Source organism: Mus musculus, chromosome 15, assembly GCF_000001635.26.
Source record: "Mus musculus strain C57BL/6J chromosome 15, GRCm38.p6 C57BL/6J".
NCBI classification, from domain to species: domain Eukaryota; kingdom Metazoa; phylum Chordata; class Mammalia; order Rodentia; family Muridae; genus Mus; species Mus musculus.
Genome location: NC_000081.6, coordinates 101,517,785 through 101,538,088, shown reverse-complemented (window position 1 = coordinate 101,538,088; position 20,304 = coordinate 101,517,785). Strand labels below are relative to the sequence as shown.

The 20,304-nt window shown below is 49.0% G+C and overlaps 1 protein-coding gene across 1 annotated transcript; it reads left to right on the top strand.

The window, feature by feature from the left end:
- The first annotated feature begins 5,268 nt into the window (after positions 1-5,268).
- On the top strand, positions 5,269-13,063 carry Krt84 (keratin 84). Its single transcript, NM_008474.2, has 9 exons — positions 5,269-5,903; positions 7,052-7,260; positions 7,818-7,878; positions 8,411-8,506; positions 9,299-9,463; positions 9,593-9,718; positions 10,164-10,384; positions 10,864-10,895; positions 12,039-13,063. Exons 1-9 carry the CDS (start codon positions 5,334-5,336, stop codon positions 12,368-12,370), a joined length of 1,812 nt encoding a protein of 603 aa, NP_032500.2. The 5' UTR covers positions 5,269-5,333; the 3' UTR covers positions 12,371-13,063.
- Positions 13,064-20,304: the final 7,241 nt, after the last annotated feature.

The window sequence follows — 20,304 nt, the reverse complement described above, 5'->3', positions numbered from 1 at the left end:
ACTCTTCCTTCCACGGTGTGGGAGGTGATTCACAGCATGAAAGTGCCTCCTGGTGGTGACCTGCCAATTCTCATTCCACTCTTCTCAAAAACACCTCCCTCTGTGCAGACCCACTGGGTACCAGGAGACAGGAGGAATCGCCTATCCTGGTGGGTGGCATGAATCTAAACCTTGCTACTCACTGAGGGTCCCAGTAGGGACAGCCAGGGAGCAGTTTGCAGAGCTCTGAGGAGGATGAGAGGAACTGGAGGTGAGCACTATATTCCTGTGTCTGCCTTCCCAAGTGTCTCACAAGCCCATGTGCCTCTCCCTGCCCTGGCTGTCGAGTGCTTTCTGCCTCAGAACTTGTCCCCAGAATCCTTTGCTCCTGTGCTTCCCAGTGACCCTTCCTCATCCAGTCACCTCTGTGGTCTCAGGTTCACTTACTTCGCCCTCTTTCCAGCTAGAGTTACCAAGCACTCAGAAAGAAACCCAGCAGCTTGGCTTGGGACAATGGCTTCAAAAATGGCACTGTGATTCTGGGGGGCTAAGGATTGTTACATCCAAGGCCTGCCATGGAATGCAGATAGTTCTAAGACAACCTGGGCAACGTAGTAGGAGATGAAGGGTGGGAATGTAGCTCAGTGGTAGAGCAGTTTGCCTAACATGCACAAGACCCTATGTGCAATCCCAGTATAGAGTGGAGGGGAGGGGTGGAGTGAGGGGTGGGGGAGGAGGAGGGGAGGAGAAGGGAGGAGAGGAAAGGAGAGGGCAGGGGAGGGGAGGGGAGGGGAGGGAAGGGAAGGGAAGGGAAGGGAAGGGAAGGGAAGGGAAGGGAAGGGAAGGGAAGGGAAGGGAAGGGAAGGGAAGGGAAGGGAAGGGAAGGGAAGGGAAGGGAAGGGAAGGGAAGGGAAGGGAAGGGAAGGGAAGGGAAGGGAAGGGAAGGGAAGGGAAGGGAAGGGAAGGGAAGGGAAGGGAAGGGAAGGGAAGGGAAGGGAAGGGAAGGGAAGGGAAGGGAAGGGAAGGACCCTTAGCAGAGGAAGGGAAGCTGGGACATCAGAACCATAGGGCAGGAAGATGCCGCTCTGCCAGCATGATTGCAGTCAACGCACACACCGTGAAAGCATGGTGGAGCTCTGTGGAAGCAATCTGAGCCGCACATACTGCCAAGAGCAACATTTTCACTCCGGACTGGTTATGTGGAGTAGGCAAGAAATTTGAATCCAGCCAGAAAAACTCATCCTTTGGTAGGTAGCAGGTGTTGCCCAATAAAAATGGATCAGTTTACCTCCCCTAAGGAAACCTTTGGACCCTCAGTCTGGGAAGGCACAGACAGGAAGGTGCCGGACGATGGTAGCTTCTGCCTCTGACCCACCCACCCAGCCAGGCACTCTGGAGGGGCCACTCCAGAACTCGCTTTCCAGACAGGAGCAGGTCTCGACATGAGAAGCTCAGCACAAACGCATGCCCAGGCAGAAGGAGCAGTTTAGCAAAGCCTCCTCAGCTCCTGGGCTTCCCCTCCTGTCCTTCCCACACACACCCACAGGCCCAGCCAGACCTACCCGGACTTCCTGGACCTCCCCTGGCTAGCTAGGAGGGGGTTCTCCTCCCCTCCTCTCCCTTCCCACTCAGAAGGTCTCCCTCCTCCCGTGCCCCAGATAGTATCATGATGACCAAGCAATGGAGACTCAGTCACACCACTGAGGAGAGGCAGATCTCTGGGATTACACCCAGGCTTCCTGACAAGAGAAACTGTCACAGCAGCAAAACCTCCAGCCCAGAGTTGCCAGGGCGACTCCTCCCCCTGCCTCCACCCACCACCCCCTAGGACACAGCTCAGGACTGTGTTATGCATCATCTGGCAAAATAATGGCTCAGAACTATAAAGTGCTGATGGTAATAGGGATATGCTTGGCTGGCCCCAGTCACTCCCTCCCACCCTTCCTGCTTAGGGTGCAAGGAAAGCCCAGATGAAGACAGCCCGGGAATGCCCTGTGGGGCATTGAGCATTTTGCAATGGGAATGTGGGGTACAGTACAGAACTGGGGGGATGCTCAGAAGTAGATGGAGGATTGATCCGGAGGGCTGGCAGCGAGAACAAATGTGAGGAAATGGCCTCAGACAGGCTAATCAAGCCCTGAAGGTCAAACCATGTACCAGGGTGATATTTGCCCATTAACACTGGCAAGGGTGTGGTAGTGTTATAAAGCAGGGGATTTTTAATGGAAAGTGTTATGGTTTTAAATTTCTCTGCAGACAGGTACTCCTATTACTGTCCCTACTTACACCAGAACACACTGACCCAGACTACACTGCGACGGGGTGGTGAAAGTGGAATTATATCCAATCCACCCAACTCCATCCTTGAATCAAGCCTTCTTCCCTCTTTGGTCTCCTTCCTGCACCCCTCTGGCTCCTCCTCTTTCTACCTCCAGTGGGGTTCTCTTGTCCCCTTCCCATTCTCCCATGATTGTTTGCCTGGCCTCAGAGACATGCAGACCCCTCTTCTCCAAGCAGGCACCCAAACTGGGAATCCCAACTACCAAACCAGGAGAAAGATCTGGATCCATTCTATGACCTCTCAAATTTCTGTGCCCCTGGCATCTCCAGGGCCACTTCTGTCTACTCTAATGCGTGAAGGATCCTATCCTAAAATACACGCAAAGCCAAATGCTCAAATATTCCTCTCTCTTCTTTCTCTGTTGTCTTTCTGCTTATAACCCCTGAAATGCACTCATTCATTCAACAAAACCAAACAGTGTGTCTACACACCCTCCCACCATCCAGTTCGGGAGACCTCTGATAGTGTTGCTTCCTAGAGCTAGTTCTCCTGCCATGGTACAGATGATTGCAGACAACCCCATGCAAGAGTGCTCAAGTGATAAGGAGTCCTCAGCAGAGAAGGAAATGAGGAGCATAGCAGGGAGCCCCAAAAGCAGGTGAGAAAGTTGAGTATGAACGAAGACCTGGAAGCTGTTAGAGGTGAAGCAGCGCCAGCAGCAAAAACAGCAAGTGATAAATGTCTGGGCGGGAGAGTTCATCCTGACTGAGTGAAAGACAGGCAGGAGTGGCCAGGGCAGAGTGGGCAATGGGGCAGTGAGGACAGGGGCAGTCCTAGAAGGGACTGCAGAGTCATTACAGAGAGACACTGGTTCTGAAGGTGCTCAGCAAAGATATGACGTACTTTAACGGGCCTTCGAAGGATCCCTTGACCATGGTGTTAGGAATTCTCTGAAGGAGCAGAGACAAAAAAGCCAGGGACCTCTCAGGAGCCCGAGTCAGTAGACCCAGTGAGGAGCAAGCGATGGGTTCCTGCTGATATGGCAGCAGGGAGCAAGAAGTACCTGAGGGCCAGGCCTTGTGAAGACGAGTGTGTGGTGGATGGAGAGAAATACCGAGCAAAGCAGGGAGAACAGGATGATCCCAAGACTTACTGCAGGAGCTGTTTGTCACAGAGACTGAGGCTGGCAAGGGGAAAATACCAAGTAGGAGGAGTCAGGAGGAGTTTGGGATATATTGTTTGGGGTGCCTGTTTGATATCTAAGTAGGAGATATTGATTAAAACGCATGCTTAGGAATCTGGAGAGGTGGCTCAGTGGTTAAGATTGTGCACTGCTCTTCCAGAGGTGCCAAGTTCCATCCCTAGCACCAACATTGAGCTCAAAACCCATCATAACTTAAAACTCCAAGGGATCCAACATTGTCTTCTGGCCTTCGTGGGCACCTGAACCCTTATGTGCAAACCTTCACACACACAGACAGACAGACAGACACACAGACACACAGACAGACGACACACTCCGAAGTGCAACGATGCATGGTGCTCACTGATGGACAGACTATTTAGAGTCTGAGTCTGTGTGATGTCACCAGGGTATGATCACAGGCAAAGGTGAGAAACAGTCAGAAGGCTGGCCCGGGGACACTGGGTATGCAGAACTTGGAGACTGGACCTGCTAAGAAGACGGAAAAGGAGTTGGGAGAATGCAGTGCCCGGAGGTGGAAAGGAGGCCATATTTGAGGTAAAGGTGGATTGAGTCCAACACTGCTGGTGGGCCAAGGGAAGTGAGGGCTGAGGAGACCATGGCGGTCAGCCACAGAGGCTACGGGTGATCTTTAGTGGAAATATTCCCCTGTTTTTATGTTTCTTCTTCCTCTTTAGACAAACAATGGAGAGAACAAGCATTGCTCACCTGAGTAGGCTTCTCAGAAAAAAGCACTGATACAGTGGTAGAACCTTATATGTAAATATATGGATATGTGTGTTACATACAGACAGGTATCGGTGTCCGGCTATAAGAAACATGTCCCCAAACACCCAAGTAAGCACATTTCCCCAATCACAAAACAAGGACAGGCTGTATTGAACACTGGAATGTAAAGGATGAGCTTGAAGTCCTACAGATCTGTGATTGCTAACAGTGATCTCCGCCAGCTTAGAGCTTTCTGTTTTGAATCCAGGTACTTAGTGCTTTGTTTCTGTAACCTAGTCAAAGAATCAAAAAAACCTAATCAAATGAACGGTTCAAGGAACTTGTGAGGATAGGGCTGCCACTCAGCTCCGGGATATACCTGAGGTTGAGGGAGGGGCTCCAGGTCATGTGGGTGACTTTACACATAGTACCTAGGACAGAGTAGGGACTAAAGAATAAATGTCCTTGGAGAGTCACAAGCATGTCCACATCAGCCCCAATGAGCTCGGCTGTAGATTCAGCCCTTGTGTAAACAGCTGAACCCTGAAGGGTAGACAGAATGCTAAGGGTCATCTGAGCGTTGACTCTATCTGCAGAGATGCCTCAAGCAGCTTTCAAATGCATGGTTTCTCAGAGCTGTGCATACCCCGTCTCCTATGCACACCCCCTCCTGCCTTAAGAGACTTAACTCTGGGTATCCACGTTCCTTTAGAGCCTCTGACTAGAACTGTTAGCATTCTAACTCTCTGGTGGTTAGCCACACTTAAAGGGGGGGGGGGGAGCCTTTAGATTTATGAGCAAAGCAAATTAATGTCCCCATAATGGCAATTGCGGTGGACTTATGGGGAAAAATAAGACTTTAATATTTATGTGTTTATGTGTTTTTAATGTTTATAGGTTGCCTGCTCCAGCCCGCATCCTGATGAGAATAGGTGTGTCTGAATTGGTTCATTGTGAAGGATGTTATAGATGTGAAGAGTTTCTGCTAACTACCCAAGCTCATAAATGCCTTCAAATGGCTTTTTTTCGTTTTTATGAGGCCAATCCTCATGTCCACACACACATAAAAGAGGTGAGAGGGATCCACTAGCCTCACAGAGACTCCCAGCTCCAGCTCACCCCGCTCCACATTGCTCCTCAGCTACCGTCTACAAAGCCACCATGTCTTGCCGCTCCTACAGAGTCAGCTCTGGCCGTCGGGTGGGAAGCTTCAGTTCTTGCTCAGCAATGGCCCCTCAGCATCTGAACCGCTTCCGGTCCAGCTCTGTCTCCTGCAGGAGTGGGCCTGGCTTCCGGGGCTTGGGTGGTTTTGGTAGTCGGAGCGTCATCAACTTTGGATCATCCTCACCCCGGATAGCAGTTGGATGCTCTCGTCCTGTCCGCTGTGGAGTTGGCTTTGGAGCTGGCAGTGGGATGGCCTTTGGATCTGGTGATGGCCTGGGCTTTAGGGCCAGCAGCGGTGTTGGCCTGGGGTTTGGGGCTGGCGGCTGCCCTAGCTATGGATTCGGAGGCCCTGGATTCGGAGGCCCTGGCTTTGGTGGCCCTGGCTTTGGCTACAGAATCGGAGGAATTGGAGGCCCATCAGCCCCCGCTATCACAGCTGTAACTGTTAACCAGAGCCTGCTGACACCCCTCAACCTGGAGATTGACCCCAATGCCCAGAGGGTGAAGAGAGACGAAAAGGAGCAGATCAAGACCCTCAACAACAAATTTGCCTCCTTCATTGATAAGGTACCGTGCAGGCTTACCCTCTGGGATGGGCACTGAGAGTTGAGGGTTTCTGGGATGCTCTTCCCTTCAAAAAGAGCTCATCCAGTCTGAGCCACTGCCTTTGACCCAAACCACTTAAGGCACCTGCCAAGGGCATGGAATGGCTTCTAGATTGTTCTTTGCTGAGAATAGACAAGCCAGAGGAACTGCTGCATCGTGAGACAGACTAAGATGCTGGCCACAATTTCTGGAAAAAAAAAAAAAAAAGAAAGACCATCCAGCTAACCCTAATGGCATTTGGGCAAGCCAAGTTCTATTTCTCAGTGACTTAGACACATCTCCCACACGGGTGGGGGATTTCAGCCAGTGTCTGAACAGATCATGCTTAAAGTACTTCATTATTTAAGATCACAGTGGCCTGGAGGAGATTTTCATAGTGTCTGAGGCAGATGGTCTCATCATCTGTTCAGACGCAGCAAAGTAGAGAACAGAGTGAGTGATGTTTACATAAAAAGCAAAGAATTAATACACCCAACATAGGCTACATCGACCTAATCAGGACTGAGGGAAGCGCAGATGATCACCAATAGCTATAGAGAGAAATAATGGTGTCAGTCTTCCAAAAGCAGATACCAGGTAGACCAGGTGTCTGCACAGAGATGAAGCCTGGTTTCAGGAGATGGGAGTGAACCTCTGTGACCTCATTATACTTTTGAGCCAAAGAGCTCGGCTGATAGAATACCAGGGATGCTGGCCATGGTATGCAGTTCCAGGTAGCCACCTCCTAGTACCACGGTGACCCCCATAGTGTTGTCGCTCCGTGTACTTGGCTGGGGTTGGCTGGTTTCTATTCCCAGGCACAGGCAAGCCCAACAGAAGTCTCATGCTGTGTACTTCCTCAGGACTGGCTCATACCTTGCTCAGGTGTGGAAGGGGAAATAGTATTGAAATGTCTTTATTACTAAATGTATTTATTAACCGGCTGGGTGTGGGGAGAGGGTCACAGACCCACCCTCCTGGCTTCCGGTGAGTTAGAAGCATAATATAAGCCAGCAGAGGGAAGAACAGCAATACTATGGCACAGAGTCTTCTCTGGCCATCTGAAGACCTACTCCACGCCAGTGCACTACCAAGCACCTTAATGTGTTTCCTTTGTTTTCCATACATAGGTGAGGTTTCTGGAGCAACAGAATAAACTCCTAGAGACCAAGTGGAGCTTCCTCCAAGAACAGAAATGTGCCCGGAGCAATCTGGAGCCTCTCTTCGATAACTATATCACCAACCTGCGGAGGCAGCTGGATGTCCTAAGCAGTGACCAGGCTCGGCTGCAGGCAGAGAGGAACCACCTGCAAGACATCCTTGAGGGCTTCAAGAAGAAGTGAGTGCTCCTAAGCTGCCCACACCTGTGCCCCATATACAGCCCAGTGCAGATAAGAGCAGCTGCATGAATGACTATAAGATAGTTGTTGGCTACAAAACCCAGCTCTGGGATGCATGAGGAACAGTGGTGGGAGGAGGTGGAAGGTGGGAAGAGACCCTTTGTGGGTGCTGAGGAAGTGGGGGACTTAATACTACCAGTGGGGATGAACGAGTTGACTCTGGGAAAGACATCTTAAGTTCTGGAAGGACTGCCTACATTGGGCTATGTCCTACTTCCTCTGTGCTCAGTTGCAAGGATCTCGAGTTGTCTCTCACAGAGAAGTGTAGCAATGGTCCAGATTTTAGACCCTAAGTTCAAAATGAAAAAGTAAGGGACTTTGTGGGCCACTGGCTTAAAGAAAGTTTTAAAGGTGGGACTGAGATATGATAAACCTGCGAGTGGCAATAGAGAACCAAGTCCTTCAACAAACCTGGTTTAGGAGCACGTTGCAGGATGAGTGAGGGCTTGGAGGTTGTAGGAGAGAGGGCTTACCCGCTTCATCTCCATGCCCCCAGGTATGAAGAGGAGGTGGTATTCCGGGCCAATGCCGAGAATGAGTTTGTAGCGCTGAAGAAGGTAAGGGGATGCGATGATGGGAATTTCTACATGGAAGCAAGCACATGTTCTCGGAACCCCAGCTCCAGCCCCAGAAACTTCCCAACAGCCCCGTGGTGGCTAAAACTGCTCTTCTATTTCTTGAATAATTAAGGCTTTCTTTACTTTTATCTGTAAAAATCATTCCTTTTTTTTTTTTTTTTTTTTTTTTTTTTTTTGGTTTGGTCAGGAAGGGCATATGTATACCCTGGTCCATATGTGGACAGCTTGAGAGAATTAGTTCTCTCCTTCCACCATGTGGAACCCAAGGATTAAGCTCAGGTCTTCAGGCTTGATGGCAAGCACTTTACCTCCTGAGTCATCTCTATGGCCTTTTCTTGCTTTTAAACAAGCCCTGGATAAGGCCCAGCAACCCCTGTGTGAGCTTCTACATTGCAGTAGGGAAAGAGGCTCTGTAGGAACTGATGGACCCTCCTGTATATCTCCGGACCCCTCCTAATTAGGAGGCTGAGCAGCATAGGCCATGAGCTCATCCCTCTCTTTCTTTACACAGGATGTAGATGCAGCTTTCCTGAACAAATCTGATCTGGAAGCCAATGTGGATACTCTGATCCAGGAAACTGAATTCCTGAAGGCTCTCTACCATGAGGTGAGGCTCTTAAGAACTCAAGGCTATGACTGCTCAGCAGCCTGCACTGTAGGGGCTGAGTCAGGCCTTCAGGTTTCCAGATACTGGCTTCCACCCCCACTCAGGCCCTTTGTGCTCTCTGCCACTGTGTCTGAAGGTAAGGAAGGCCAGGGAGGTAGGCGTCTCCACAGCCATATTAAGCCTAACAATGAACTCCCATCATCTGTGGTCCAAACCTTTGTTGTCTAAGCTAAAGACTGAATTTGGGAATGTCTGGCAAAGTGATTTGAAAGAAGAAAGGAAATGCATCCGATTTTACTAGCCAAACCAGTGACTGCCATTTACTTTCAAGCAACCTATTTAGTCTAAAGTTGAGCCAGACAGAGATGTAGAGGAAGGTCTCACCAGGGTGGACACCTTGGATCTCTGAAGAATCTGGATCTAGGGACCTCCAGGCTCTACTGTGTTTTAAAATATTATTACTTCTCAGTGGACCATGACCAGCTCTAGATAAATGTGAATTTAGGCAGCTGTCAGTCTGCTCGCCTGAGGTACCCTGGTTTTGATAGTCACCTAAGCCAAAGCAGGTACTGGAGGTATGGTCTGAGCTTATGACAAGGGTTCTAAAGTCAGACTTAATTGCTTCTCAAGCATGCCTTTTTCTGAGCCCCAGGCCAGGTAGGAATGGGGACTCTCACAGTCATAAAGCGAGAAGCAATGCTCCCTGTCCCTGATTCACAGGGGACCCTGTGGCAGAGTCCCAGCTGCTGATGGACCACTGAGCCCCTCTGCCCTACTGCTTTTCCAATACAGGAAATCGAGATGCTGCAATCACACATATCAGAGACATCTGTCATCGTGAAGATGGACAACAGCCGGGATCTGAACCTAGATGGGATCATAGCTGAAGTCAAGGCACAGTATGAGGAGGTGGCGAGGCGGAGTCGTGCAGATGTGGAGTCGTGGTACCAGACCAAGGTGGGCAATGGGAGACTGTGGGAGGGGTACAGGTGCCCTGTCCAAAGGTGAAGATTTTGGTCTGAGGTCTTCAGCCCAGACTATGTATGGTCAAAACTTTGCCCCACCCCACCCCACCTCCACCCCCAGTATGAGGAGATGCGGGTGACCGCTGGCCAGCACTGTGACAATCTACGTAGCACACGGGACGAGATCAATGAACTGACCCGGTTGATCCAGAGGCTGAAAGCAGAGATCGAGCATACCAAGGCTCAGGTGGGAAAAAGAGGAAAAAGCTGTGGAGGGAGGGGGCGGGGCCCTGGCTTTGAGGAGCACCAAGTTTGGTGAAGGTAAAGGATCTAGCAAGACCTGGACACAAATCCAAGGGCTGGCCATAAAAACTTCCTGGGGAGGGGGGGCAGGAATATGGACTAGAAGGAAGGCCTGGGGCTGATTCGGGGGGGGGGGGAGCAGAAAGCATGTAAGAGTCTGGATTCTTTAGTCTCAAAGCAGTAGAAACCTGATGGGTATGGAGAACAGGGAACTGCAACACTCTACCTCTTTCCAACCATAGTCACTATCCCTGGAAAAGCAGCCATGGAGAGCTGCAACCCAGTCCTGGCACCAGGTTTCACACCATTAGTTAGGGCGGGATTTCCAACCCCACTCGGGGACCCCTGAGTCCCTAGCAAAGCTCACACATAGACTCTGTTCTCTGCAGTGTGCCAAACTGGAGGCTGCTGTGGCTGAGGCAGAGCAGCAGGGTGAAGCAGCCCTCAATGATGCCAAGTGCAAGCTGGCTGATCTGGAGGGTGCCCTGCAGCAGGCCAAGCAGGACATGGCCAGGCAGCTGCGGGAGTACCAGGAGCTCATGAATGTCAAGCTGGCCCTGGACATCGAGATTGTCACCTACAGGAGGCTGCTGGAGGGCGAGGAAATTCGGTGAGACGGGGAAGGAGTGAGGTCAGACTTCTAGAAAGATTGACCAAATAAGGGGAGGGAACCAGGTGAAGAATTCTGGAATGAGCAGTCTCTAGGGAGAACAATGTATCTTCTGAAAACATTAGTTGGCTGCCCTCAGCAGGGTTTTAGAAGGTGCTGTGCTGTCAAATGCAATTATAGACAAGCTGCGCCAGGTCATAGGCATTTTGCTTGGCTGATTAATTTGTTAAAATAGTCATAGGCTGTCAGAGAGTTTCGTGCAACAATTTAGAGGCAGGGTCTAGATACTGGTGTGTTTCAAGATATGCTAACAGTTAGGGTTATGACCCACCAGTTTCTGGTCTCCCCAGACAGGAAGCCCCCTGACAGCAATCAAGTTCACAGCTCATAGGAATTCATTTCTCTCTGTCTCTCTGTCTCTTTCTCTTTCTCTCTCTCTCTCTCTCTCTCTCTCTCTCTCTCTCTCTCTCTCTCTCCAGGATCTGCGAAGGAGTTGGGCCAGTAAACATATGTAAGTATCTCACCTTTTCTCAGCCCATTTCTTCTCCCCTCCCCCTTCAAATTTCCTTTTGGCACTTGTGAAAGTCAAGAATCTCCCAAGATCTGGTCTGGCCAAGGCTGTCAGGGAAGCAGGGCCATCAGTGTCCCTGGACTGGGAGTGTGTCCTCAGCAGAGGCTCCCAGAACAAAAAGTAGACAATGGTTTTTGGGACTCTCAAGGTAGGAAAAGGTTTCTGGAAAGAGATTTTGGCTTTCAATGGTATTGTAGGCTGCCATCACAGAGACTCAGAAGTAATAGAAAGGCTGTGTCACAGAGGTGATTCATATCTGGGTCACAGGGATAGGGCAATGCTAAATGGAAGTCACCCCTCCTCCTTCAACCTCCTGCTGCTTCCCTGTCCTTCCCTATCCTTTGGGGATAGTATAGACTATCCCCAAAGCAGGTGTGATACGGCGCCATCACTGTAGAGCAATGTGAGTCTCCTCTCTGTAGAATTCCAGTCTTCTTGAGAAGGAGAGTGCTAGCCGATGTCTCACTAACCCTGGAAGGATACCAGCTATGCTCTCAGAGAAAAACCAGGATTTGCTGGAAGGCAGAGGGTTAGCAATGGCCTTCGGTATAAGGTCAAGCCCAGAGGACACAGGGGTGGCAAGGACTCTGGCGCAACAACAGAGAAGATAATGTAAAGCGTACAGGTCGGGGCTACTTCCATCAAGACTAAGCTGGATTCCAGTTCTGACATAAGGGCTGTGTTTAGTGGGGCAGTTGGGCTACAGAGCAGAACCATCAGTTGGATGGGCAGGAACTGGTGCTAGCTGGATTTCTTGTCTGATGGATACGTGGGAACAAGCAAGAGGGACAATATAATGACAGAGGAACCACTGTATGGTTCGGTGAAGGTCACTTCTCCAGTGTTTGGGTGCTTGGCCTCTCATAATCCACCTGATGTGGGACACGGATAAATAGTAGTTTGTATACATGTGCACACATTGATGGCAGCCAATCTATGGGCATGAGCAAACACCCAGGGATACTACAGCATCTGTCCACTTCCATTTGGGTGTCTGCTTTCTGTGTAGTCTTGGTCTTTGGGCCACTCAGCCAGTGGCTGGTGAGTCCTAGAGTCAACATTCCTTTCCTTTCCTCTCTGCAGCTGTGAGCAGCTCTCGAGGAGGTGTGCTGTGTGGGCCCGAGTTAGTCTCTGGATCCAGCCTTTCCCACAATGGTGGAGTCACCTTCTCCACCAGCAGCAGCATCCGTGCCACCGGAGGGGTTCTGGCTTCCTCAAGCCTGAGGGCTGGTGGGGACCTGCTGAGCTCTGGGTCCAGAGGAGGCTCAGTGCTGGTGGGTGATGCCTGTGCCCCCAGCATCCCCTGTGCACTGCCCACTGAGGGAGGCTTCAGTAGCTGCAGTGGTGGTCGTGGTAACAGGAGCTCCAGCGTCCGCTTCTCATCTACCACCACCTCCCGCAGGACCAGGTACTGAGCACCTAGCCCCAGGGGCCACTGCCCAGAGAAGAACCAGCTGAACATCCCCTGCTCCTATCCCCTGAGGTGCACAGACTCTGGTCCTGAGGGATCTCCAGCCACTCTTCCTGCCAGCACACAAACCTAGCCCATGTCCTCCTGAAGGATTCTCCCTAATTCCTTTCCTTCGGATCCTCCTCAGGCTCCAGCCACAGTAAATGTATTTTCAGCACTACTACCGAAAGCAGTGCCCCTGGGGAGAGAGGGGTCGTTCAGAGCCAGCATGAGCACAGACCCCTAAGATCTGCAGGCATCCTTAGCCCATCTTGTCCCTCCCTCTTCCCTTCCCTGGCAGAAGATGCTTCATCATCCCTCCCCTGACCCCAAAGGGCACACAGTCCTTGGTGGCCCCAGGGATACCTAAGTTCCTGTGACGGTTCTTCTCCCAGTGGTTCGTCCGGGCCATTTCTCTTATGGTTGTTGGTTTATCTGCGGTATGTGGGTCTGCCAAGTAGGTGGAGTTCATATGGAGAGGTGGTCTCTTTAGCTCCATGTGCCTTGTTCTTGTGGTGATGATATGAGGCCCAACTCTGTGCCCTGTGGTTGCAGCAGGGTTGTGTCTGCAAACTCTGGGAGTCTGGGGGTGGGCGGGACCTGTTTGTACTACTCTTTGTATTTCTGGGTTTTCAATAAACTTGCCAAGCTAACTTCACAAGGACTCTGCCTGTCCATCCAGATCACCCTAACCCTAACCCTGATCCCGCTGAGGAGGCAGCTGACTGAAACCCACTAGTTCACCCTCATGAGAGTGAACAAGGGAAGGGGCTGGTACCCTGGGCTCACAGAAAGGAAGGGTGCAAGCCTTACCAGGGAGGGGCTCACAGTCGTGTAAGGCAGAGGGACACAGAGTCAAGGTCCTGAAAACAAATGCCCATCCCCACACTCTTCTCCAGGTCAGTGTCCTCTTCCCGAGCATGCTGAACACGCCCCATATTTTCCCACCTCACCACCAAGCCCTCTGAGATCATTGTTATAGTATCCTTGTCTGTCTGTCCCCACTCTTGTCTGTCTCCACTCTTGTCTCCATCCAACTTACTCAGCAAAATGCTACTAGAGAAGTCTTTCTCACACAGAAATCTAATCATGGCTCCCCTGCTTAAAGCCTTCGACAGCTTCCCATTGCCTTTCAGAAAGTAGCCCAAGATCCTTAACATGGCATTCTGGTCCTGCGGCATCTGTCTACATAACACTGCTCCCAGCCACTCCCTCAGTGCACCCTACTTCCAACCCTCTATTTTTAGTTAATTCACTTTATAAACACCTGTCCAGTGCCTATTACATGTCAGGGATGATGCCAGGCAAATAATTGATAATAAAATCCAGTTCTTATCCTCAAGCAGCGCCAAGTCTAGTCTTCAGAGGAGGATAGATATATAACAGACTTGAGAGGCTGAGTGCTGTGCTAAGGCCAGGACAGATGTCACTGGGTATAGCACAGACTTGGGCAGTGCTAGCTTCCTGAAGGATGTGGCACCCAGCAGAGATAGATGCAAAGGCTGGTGACCGAGCCATCGAAGTGAGACAAAGAGTTCCAAGAGAGGCCACAGTTTGTGCAAAAGTGCAAACACCTAAAGGTTGTAGAGAACATGCTAGGTGGGGAGACCTGCCTGGAGCTGGGTAGAATGTCATTAGAGGTCAAGACATGGCAGCACATGGATACAGGAGAGTCCATCCGCATAGGACTCATCCAGCAGCCTGGTCCAGCTGCCAGGGCCCCAGATCTCAGCCACACCCAACACAGTTCTTCTTAGGTAGGAGCATGCCTCCCTTCTTCACACATCTTGCCTGAATACTGTGGAGTTGATAATACAAGTGGTTGGGTCTGGTCAGGGTGTGTGTGTGTGTGCTTAAATTCTCCCTTTCTTTCTTTTCACTCTGGTTCTCTCAACTGGCCAGAGAAAGGAGCCCTAACAATAAATCCTTTACTTAACCTAATTGCTGTTAAACAGCAGGTGTTAGTCTCTTGAAGCCAGCTGTTTCAGGCCTTAGAATAGTAAAGAGTTAAGAAAAATAAATGCTACAAAATAAGAAACATTTTAGCCCTTGAAAAAATTTAACTTTGCCTCCAAAGATTGCCAACACTGTCCCCTATTGCTGCCTTCCAGAGGGAACGGGTGCTCAGGCATTCTCCTTGCAAAACAGCAGCCAGAAGGATCCTGTGGAAAACAAGCCCAGGGGCTGAGGGTGTAACTCTGTGGCAGAGTTTGATCTTTGCACAAGTAAAGCCCTACATGCAATCCTGAGATATAAAGTGGATTTTTTAAAAAAATACTAATACAATAAAGTTTAACAGTCTAGATAAATTCAAATATTGGAGTTTTCTGAAAAGTAAACAGAACCAGGCAGATCATGGCAGAATGCAAGAATTCAAGAAGCAACCAAATCTTTATTCTCTCTTCCTTCCAGAGACATTGAGCTTTGGGTGGGCCTCAGCTATGGAGTGGAAAAGTATCAGCTTGGATAGCTAAGAGCCTCATGAAAAGCCTTCCCACCTAAATACAAAAGGATAGAGACACGTACGGGTTGGAAAATACAGAAACAAAGTCCATGGTCTGTTCTCTCTTGTGGCTTTGCATTAGGGCCCAGCCCTGCAGGGCTGGGCAGGACTTTGTAGCAGGGTTGTGGTGAAAACCCTGAGAGGTTTGGTGGCTCTGGCATGAGGAACCAGGAAAAGACGTTCCTGAGAAGGTTAGGTGGGGTCAAACTGGGAAACTGGAGAAGGAAATGCCTGTGTGAGCAAGTACACCCACATCCTGGGCTCTCCTTGAACTTCACTGGCATGCAAACCCAGAGCCATATTCCAAGGACTTGGAGATTTGAAGTTAGACCTATGTCCTGCCCACATTTCTAGCAAAGCCCTGAGTGATACCACAGAACAGCCACAAAGCAGTCAGCACATGCTTGGGAAAGTCAGTGGCCTTTGGCCACCACCACCCCTCCAAGAGGGCTGGAGTACGCACCCTGAAACTGCTGACAGGGCTGATTCCTCACTAAAACCAAACCAAACCAAATTTGAACCTTCCCAAAGGATTGTATCAGGACACCAAGTCAACACAGCACCAATATCTCTCTCCCTCTCCCTCTCCCTCTCCCTCTCCCTCTCCCTCTCCCTCTCCCTCTCCCTCTCCCTCTCCCTCTCCCTCTCCCTCTCCCTCTCCCTCTCCCTCTCCCTCTCCCTCTCCCCTCCCTCTCCCCTCCCCCTTCCCCTCCCTCTCCCCTCCCCCTCCCTCCGTGTCTCTCTCTCTCTCTCTCTCTCTCTCTCTCTCTCTCTCTCTCTCTCTCTCTCTCTGTACTAAAGTCATTTTAATGTTCAAGGAGTCAAGAAAACACAAGCACTTCCCACAGGGAGGGATAGTCAACAGATACTCATCACCAATGATATGCCTGTGAAGGTCATCACCCAGAGACTATGAAACACTACTGTAACCATGCTCTATAAGGTAAAGAGACACACATCAGAAATGACTAAGAGAGTAAATTGGATATTGTAGTTCAGACCTATAATCTCAGCATTCTGGTTGAGGTGGAAAATTACAAACTTAATCCAAGGTCTCTATTGGTTACAGACTGAGTTCAAGGCCAGCCTAAGTGACTTTGGAGATTTGAAGTTAGATACTCCAAGACCCTGCCTCAAAACAGAAAGCTTAAAAGGGGATGAGACATAGATCAGTGATAGAGCATTTGCCCAGCATATTCAAGGGACTAGACTCAATCCTCAATAAAGAAAGAAAGGGGGAGGGAGGAGAGAGAAACAGAGAAAGAGATTTTCTCAGCACTAGAGAACAAATGATAGAGACAAACCCAAGTAGATCTTTTAGAACTGGAAAGTAGAATATTTGGAATGTGAGAACAGAGAAGAATGGACAGGAAAGACTCAGTGTGCTGGAGACAGAATAATAGTCATTATCCACTAGGAAGAACAAAGGAAAAAAGAACTGGGAAATATTAGGCTGGAAAAAGTATCACATTGCACATGGGAGCAATAATTCAAATCAGCATTAGCAGAGTTCTCATCAGAAGCACAGAAGGCTGTGAGGCAGCGAACTGCAACTCCCAAGGGCCAAGTAGGAAAAGGACTTCAGGTGCCTATTTGTTTGGTGATGTTTCTATGTGTGTGGTACCAGAGCTGGAACCCAGAGCCTGGTGTGACCTGGCTAAGCCTCTTCCACTGAGCTTTATCTTGGCCCTGCAAGTTCAAGACTCCATAGCCAGCAAGCACATCCTTCTGAAGCAAAGGCAGGGGGGATAAAAGACAGGTATGCTTTGTAAGCAAGCCCCTCAAAGTAAAGGGGGGGGACACCTTGGGGAACTGGGAAACGTGCAGTGCAGGGATGAAGAACACAAAGTATCCAATTAGATGTAAGACACTGACTTTCTTCATGTAGCAGAGTGAAGGATACAAAGTATCTAACTAGATGTAAGAGACTGTCTTGCCTTCTGTAGCAATGCAGGAATGGACACAATGTATCCAACAGATGTTAGACACTCCTTTATAGACTCCTTTATAGACTCTGAAAAGTGCACAACTGTTGAAAACAAAACAGCAGCCACTTCAGAGCAGGTGGGGATGGAAGTAATAAAGCCCTAGCTCTATCCAGGAATACTGGTACATGCCTGTAGTCCTTATGTTTGGGAGGTTAGGAAGTAAATCTGAGGCTAGCCCAAGCTATATAAACACTCCCAGGTCAATCTAGACTACATACAAATCCTCTCTCTCTCTCTCTCTCTCTCTCTCTCTCTCTCTCTCTCTCTCTCTGTGTGTGTGTGTGTGTGTGTGTGTGTGTGTGTGTGTGTAGTGCATACATATATATTCTAGCTCTATGTAGACTGGGAAATATTTTTTATATGCATTGAGACTCTAATTAAGTTTAAGTAAATTTTTTGAGTTTTACTTTATTATAATGGTGTGTGTGTGTGGTAAGGTATGACTGTGGAAGTCAGAAGACTATCTTGTGCCATCTGTTTTCTCCCTAACCTTTACATAGACTTGGGTTCTGGGGATCAAACTGAGGTCACCAGTCTTTACAGCAAGCCACTGAGTCATCTCACCAACCCCTAAAAGAACATTTTTAAATATTCAAGGAATCTAAAGAAAACAAAAAAGAGGTGATAGAAGGCAAACATCCGGAAGACCAAAATGAAAATAAATAAATAGAGTCATAGACTTAAACAGACCCACATTAGTAATTGGTTGTGATACACATGGTCCATCCATTATTGTGCCAGGAGCTCCCCTCTTCTGCTTCCATCAACAGAAGCAAACCCAAGGTCCAAGAGGTTAAACTCCTACACAGGGGCACGTGCTTGCCTGACCCTGAACACTAATGAGCCACTTGTCTTGTGGGTAGACTGGAGACCTATTTCCAACCTCCAAGAGTTTGTGGAGGTCAAGCTCATGCCACAGTGCACCTGAAGCACTTAGCTGGCCTTACTTGGCACTCAGTAGGTGCTGCACAAGAAAGCCTTCATGTTGCTTCAATAGATGCATCTGCATTCTTCTTATTATTATTATTAGTGACTCACAAATAGAGACAGAAACCCACTACTGCATTTTTATCCAAGGTGAATGCCATGTGGGCACACAAATCTGTGGACAGCTTCAGTTCCCAAAGAGTTGACATCTTGGGCAACTCCAGACACCTCCTTTGCCTTCCCTGCTCTTCCTCAGGCTTTAGGAAGGCCAACTGAAGGCATTTGCTGCCCTCTGCTGGCCACTAGCTCCAGAGGTTCATGCTAGAAAATCCAAGGCAAGTGGCAGGAAACTTGAACATCTTTTAAAATCATTTTTCCCCTCCAAAATTTTATTTAGGAACCAAACATTGCAATGATCAAAAAAAAACTTTGCAGAAGAATCCTATCTCTCCCTCTCGCCAACCGTGGCTATCTTTTCAAACTCCTGTACCCTACAGTCTTTTTTCCCAGAGGATACTCACATCACTCTGGGGCAAGAAAGAGCCATATAAGGTTCTAAGTCCAGCAGTTTTCAAACCTGGAGTGGTCCTCCGGGTTGGAAGTCTACAGCTGTACAAATGTGGCATTTTCTGCCCTCCTTCAAATATTTGAGAAAGCTGTTCATTTATACACATATATAGTCAGCCAACACTGAATTCTCAGAGCAGTTGTAAGTGCTAGGAACCTACCAATGGCAGACAAAATGCCTGTACCCTTTTGGCTTATTTTGGGATGAGGCGATAAACACACAATGGTGGCTATGTAAGATGCATGGATTATACAGTGCAATAGAGGGTTTAAACTCTAAAACATATTTTAAAAGTAGATCATAGTCTGTCAGACAACTCAATGAATGAGTCAAGTGTTTGTCATGTGGACACAAAGACCTAAGTTTGGATCTTCTTCACCCATGTAAAAGCCACGGTGCAGTCATGAACATCTCTAACCCCAAGGCAATGGGGCAAGGACAGGTAAATTTACAGAGCTCACCAACCTAAAAAAGAGAGCTTTGGTTCAGTGAAGAGACCCTGTCTCAGAAAATAAGATGTAGAACAGTTGAGGAAGATAACTGAAGTTAATCCCTGGCCTCCACAGGCTCCCACATGGGTGTGTGTTACTACACACACACACACACACACACACACACACACACACCACATACACACGAGAGAGAGAGAGAGAGAGAGAGAGAGAGAGAGAGAGAGAGAGAGAGAGAGAGATTAGAGCAAGGTAAGCCGGATGGAGACAGCCTTAGGGTAGGAGGGCAGGTTACCATTTTTGAAAGAAGAAGAATCTGAAAGATGACATTTGCACAAAAGACCCACAAGCACCAATGGAGCAAGCCTTGTGGATGAGAGAACAATGAACAGAAAAGACACCCACTTGGAAGCTCTGAGACGGGTGTGTGCTTGTCACTTTCAAGGGCCAGCATGGGTGCTGAGGTCACAGGAAGGAGACATGTGAAGAAGCAAAAGGACAGGCAGAAAAAGGCCTTGTCACCTGCTCTTCAGAGTCTAGGTGACATAAGGAGTCACAGGGACATTAGAGGTAAGTGCCACAGTCCAGCCTAACCTGTGATGTGTGGGTCTCCTGAGTTGAGACTTAGGGACTGGGGGCATCAGCAGGGAGACCCATGACACAGCTTGTCTGTTCTCTCACTAAATACAAGGTGAAATGCACAGCTGTTTTCTGGGTCTGTAGTTCAACCAAACACAGCAAACTCCACTCAAGCTGAACACGTGTCCCACTCAAAATGGTTGTGTTGTCTCCACACAAATTCTACACAGCTTGTAGAAGGTCTCAACTGTCCTTGGGTGCCCTTTGTTATGCTCAGAGTTCCTGAGCCAATCTCCTGAGGACACCCAGGAATGATTTTATGGCTTTATAGTTCTTCCTCCTGAGATGTAGAAGATGTTTCTACTGCTAAAGAAGAAAGCAAACCATTCAGAACTGATAATGTGGCCAGTTCTGAGACTAGAGGCTCTGCTGAGCAGCTGCAGGACCAGGAAGCCATGCTGGAAGGATTTGAGGATGGAGGTTGGGGAGAGTATGGGGGGAGCAGCATGTGAGAACTCCTTGGGAGAGAATGGAGTCTCTTGGAGTTCTGGGAAGGAACACCATGAGAAGGAAGTGGGGACAGAGCAGGAGGCAGCTTAGCCAGCAGATGCGAGAGTAGCTTGTGATGTCCCAAGGAGAAATGGTTACTCCTCCAGCTGCTCTCTATTTCTCTGGCCCCTATATCTGCTATACTGAGTCTCTAACACCTTTCCAGATCTTTAAATATTAAAAAAGATATCAGGGAGGGGAGGAAGAATCCCCTTAAAGAGCTGTCCCAGCCAGGAGCATTTGGCACAGAATTGGGCGCATAGTCTAAGTGTAACCAGCAAAGTTTTTTTAGAAGAAGAAGAAGAAGAAGAAGAAGAAGAAGAAGAAGAAGAAGAA